Source organism: Acyrthosiphon pisum, chromosome A1 (assembly GCF_005508785.2).
Source record: "Acyrthosiphon pisum isolate AL4f chromosome A1, pea_aphid_22Mar2018_4r6ur, whole genome shotgun sequence".
Lineage (NCBI taxonomy): Eukaryota > Metazoa > Arthropoda > Insecta > Hemiptera > Aphididae > Acyrthosiphon > Acyrthosiphon pisum.
Window position 1 is genome coordinate 155295612 of NC_042494.1, and position 4853 is coordinate 155300464.

The 4853-nt window shown below is 26.5% G+C and overlaps 1 protein-coding gene across 1 annotated transcript in view; it reads left to right on the top strand.

Annotated features, from left to right (window-relative positions):
• LOC103310851 (ABC transporter G family member 23-like) overlaps positions 1-3759 on the top strand; it is a 7527-nt gene extending 3768 nt beyond the window's left edge. Inside the window, exons 2-5 of the mRNA XM_008190266.3 lie at positions 2487-2619; positions 2679-2833; positions 3500-3606; positions 3667-3759. Of these exons, the coding sequence (XP_008188488.1) occupies positions 2487-2619; positions 2679-2833; positions 3500-3599 (388 nt within the window). The 3' untranslated portion in view covers positions 3600-3606; positions 3667-3759. The remainder of the gene's footprint in view (positions 1-2486; positions 2620-2678; positions 2834-3499; positions 3607-3666) is intronic.
• Positions 3760-4853: the final 1094 nt, after the last annotated feature.

Below are 4853 nucleotides of genomic sequence, written 5' to 3' on the forward strand. Positions count from 1 at the left end.
AAAAAAAAATTTTGAAGAAAGTGCAGATGAATCAGATAATAGTCCTGGTATGTATTCTTAATCCAAAATATGTCTTTAAACAATGATTAATTAATATTATAACACAATTTGTGACTACATACAATATTTTTAGCTGCTACAAAATATGATTTCAGTGGTATACAATATTAATTTATTTTTGGTTATTATATCAAAATAAAATGTCACTCGGGTCTTATTTTTTGGGGGCCCTATTTCCAAATTACTTCCCGGTAAAAAAATATAAGCCTATCCGCCGCTGAGTCCATGACTTTAAGAATATATGAAAAGGACGATATAGTTATGTGGGCGTTCGCTGAAGAATTAATATGAACATGAGAGGAACAAAAATAAAAGTATTATCCCCACCATGTTTCGGATTTGTATCTTCAATTTATTAGTATAATGTCTACCACACAATCTACACTATGCCAAGTAGCACTAATAGTATGAATGAAATATACACTTTTTATAAATATATAATACAAATTATGTTCATTGACGATAATAGCAGGGGAAGGGTCTCAGCGTACCCATTTTCTTCGGGGGACAGTTGCCCGGAAGACACAGTTGTCCTTGGATATTATTACATTTGGAATATAAATATTTATAATATTAATTATGGGTACTTAAGGTAACCTCGAGATATTGAATTGTTTACATTAAATAGTTTGTAATATTTTTGTAATAACAACGGTGATAACTATAATGACTTAATGCTTAAATCGTTATGTTAAATTGAAATTTTGAAATATATTTCAGGCGCCTTGGTTATTTTACAAATGTCAGTCATTAACGATGTACCTAAGTGGTAAATTAATTTCTAATTCGTTGAATGTTAATTACATTTATACGTTTTAATATGGTAATATTTATATACTCCTTGTTGGCTTGTTGATTTAAATAAGTTATCATAATATAAACTTTCTAGTTATAGACTCAAATAACTGAGCGATGAATATATTGTCATATCGATCTTACAATAAATTATGTCTGTGTGTGTGTGTATTTTTTTGTTTGTTTACATGTTTTATATTAAAAGAAATGCCTTAATTTTCAACTTCAATATCTTTTATCTTAGGAATGTGAAGCTTGTTGGTACTTTTGAGAGAAAAAAAATCAATAATTCATAAACATTTATAAAATAATCGTGAAAAACAAAAAAAAAAAAATTAAAGTGAAACTGTAATTTTTACGCACAATTAGTTTTTGACAAAATTTTTAATTTATTTTCTTATTTTGCTATAGTACAAATGTTTATATTATAATTATATATAAGTGGTAAAATTTTAAAAATATTTTGACTATTTTTCAGCTAATAATAGACATTTTTGAATTTTGATTTGTTTTAGTTTTTTTTTCTAAAAAAGTTGATAAAAAGTTTTGCCTGGTCAAAAAGCTTGAAAATGTAATACAAGATTCCTTATAAGTAGTTCATACTATCACCAAATATTTGATGTAACATATACACACACAAAATTGCCTTTTATTAATATAGATTGTAATAATTCAATATTAATAAATAAATGCAATGTTTTCGGCAAAAATTAATTCAACCCACTGTACGAGTAATATCAACAGTGTTTGGAAGGAACGAGTTCCAAAAGGAACGGATTCCTGGAACGAATTCCTGGAACGAATTCCTTTTTAAGGAACGGCACGATGAACGAATTCCTTTTTATAAAAAAAGAACGAGAAAATGATCTAGTTCTTTTTTTCAAGGAAAAATAACAAAATTGTTCGTTCCTTTCTAGTTCCAATAATTTATACAGATAAGTTTGTAAATAATTGAAATTAAGATATTTTTTTTTTATAGTGTTTAATGTATTTTGCTAGTTAGTGATCGTCATCGACTATCGACGTTATACAATCGATATACGTTGGCCAACAATTTAATTTTAAAGAAAACCTCAAAATAGAATTATAAAATATGAACGTATTTGTATATTATATAAGAATTAAAAACTAAAGAAGTAGGTATGCATATGAAAAAAAAAAAACATTAATGATTAAGTAAGAATTTTTATTTTATTTGGAACTAAAAAAGGAACTCGTTCATTTTCCAAAGGAACAACAAAGGAACGAATTCTTTTTTTTTTTTAAGGAACAAGGAACGGAACGAATTCCTTTTTTTTAAAAAAGAACGAGGAACGGAACGAATTCCTTTTTTTAAGGAACTTGCCAAACACTGAATATCAAGTAAAATAATTAACTATTAAAGCAATATAAATGTATTGTAAAATATACTTAGTAATATAGGCTGACTGGCCGTTTTCGCTAAGAATCGTTTTATGATTTATTGTCATTTATCATTGAATTCTAATATTATAACACATGCATTACAGTGGCTTACTCAATGACGAGACACCCTCTACACTTACTGTACAGTAGATCGGTTACTTATTCTTTCCTCTTTCAATATTAAATGGAATAATAATTATTATTAAACCATTTTTTGCTTTTAACAGATATGGCCTTTTGGGACCGAGTGGATGTGGTAAATCGACACTTCTTCAATGTATAATGGGATCAATGGAATTGGATTCAGGATATATTGCCTTGAAAGCAATAAATTTAAAAGATGTGGGATATATGCCTCAAGTAAATATAGAATCCTAAGGATTAATTTTTATTGATCTTAACACTTAGTTATTTTGAAGAGTTTATGTTTGGAAAGCACACTGACCATAAGAGAAATATTTGAATACTACGGAACACTTTACAACATGAACAAGAAAGACATCGAGATAAAAAAAGAGGAGCTTATTGCATTCTTACAGTTACCAAAATTAAATAGTTTGATAAAAGATATAAGGTACCTACACATATTTAGTAAGCTTTTAATATAATATTACTTATTATAGTTTGTTCAAAAATATGTAAGCCCCATACAAAATAATCATAATTGTTTAAAATTACATTTTTGTCCGGATAGAATTTAGAAAATAATATTATTTTTTTTTAATAATATCATATTATATTAAATACATTCTAAGAAGTGACTATTTAGAATTTGGATCAATATTAATTAATTAATTTTTTTTTAATTTCTATGAAAATTCTTATAAACAGTGGCGTTTTTTATTTTTTTTTAATGATTTGTGATAGAAAAATTGAGTTGGCCATAGAGTGGTAGCTCCTATAATACAAACGCATAAAATCTCAGATAAGTCTTTAGCAACTTGCTTTTGCTAAGATAGCGCGTTATCATTCATTCGCACAACATTTCTATAGCCATACATTTTCTGGGAGATTTGCGTATAGATATGTTTACAGTTAACACATTCATAAATTAAATTTTAAATTTGAATACAAAGTTTTAAATTTTTTAAAACGTTATTTTAATTTTTCTAAAAATGTGCCCATTTTGCCCCATAATAATTCTGGTAAGATGAGAAATACTATAGTTATATGAATTATGGACTTTTTAATAATTGTTGTTCTATTATTTATTTTATTTTTACATTTTTTTCCCTTTTAGTGGTGGCCAAAGTAGAAGAGTATCTCTTGGTGTTTGCTTATTGCATAATCCTAAGCTTATTATATTGGATGAACCTACGGTTGGAATTGACCTTTACTAAGACAAGAGTAACTCATTGAATAAAAAATAAGTTAAATTCAATATTAAAAATTCAAAATATGTTCTAGAATTTGGAATGGGTTTTTAAAGATGGTCGTAGAACAACATAAGACAATCATAATAACTACTCATTATATTGAAGAAGCAAATCTAGCTAATCGTGTAAGTCTCTACATTTTTGTTATTTTTTTTTTATTTGTGTACAAGTACTTATGTCTTATGTAGTTATATTACGTATTTAATTTAAAATATAAAGTATGGCAAATAAAATCAGTTAAAGTACAGTATACATCTGTATAATTTTGCTTGAAAACCAAAATATCATAAACGTTTAATTTAGTTGAAGTAGCTTTATGTTTCTTGTTGGCACGGGAATCTAATATGAACATTTTAAGATGGCTGGATTTAACATAATAATTTTACATGCAATATGCTCACTACTTGAACAAATCATTCCACAACTTTAAATAACATCAAATATTTAATTAGGTAATTTAATTCGTCTAAGAGAATGTACCCGTGCATATTCGTTTTGAATTGTCTTCGGCTAACAATCTTATAACTAGAAAATTCGAGTTCAGCAGAACCAATTATCTATGTGTTGTTTTATTTAATATAAGTGAATACAGTTACCCATTATAAATCTGAAAGTAAGAATATTACCCTCATGTGTTTGTATAATGGTTTTTCACAATATATTAATTTTTGAGCGAGTTGTGATCATTTTTGTAGGTATTGTTATAATAATATGTTACTATTATATTAGAATTATTCACAAATCACAAAATGCTTGAAAATTAAAATAACCAACGTTCAAACATATAACATAAATGTTCAACTTATTATGTTTGTCTATAGGTTTATTCACTCTAATATCACCTCTAAAATGTGAGCTAACAACACAACAGTTGTTTCCGCCGAACGAATAATTGCCATGTTGTAAGATTGTAAAATTATGACAACACATGAGGGTGTGGCATTTTTTTATTTATTTATAAATTTATATTTTATGCAATACATAGTTACACCCATGATAATTTAATAATTATACAACATAATAAAGAAGCAGCATAGTAGCTTAAGAACAAATATATCTAACTATATGGTTGATAGATTCTTAGAAATTATAAACATTCAATCAACTATACAATTGCAATTTGTATTTATACTGTATGGCAAAGATAATTATGAAACCACTCTTAACTATACCAAGAAAATAATATCGTATACCTAGCTACTATACTTAAGAGGACGT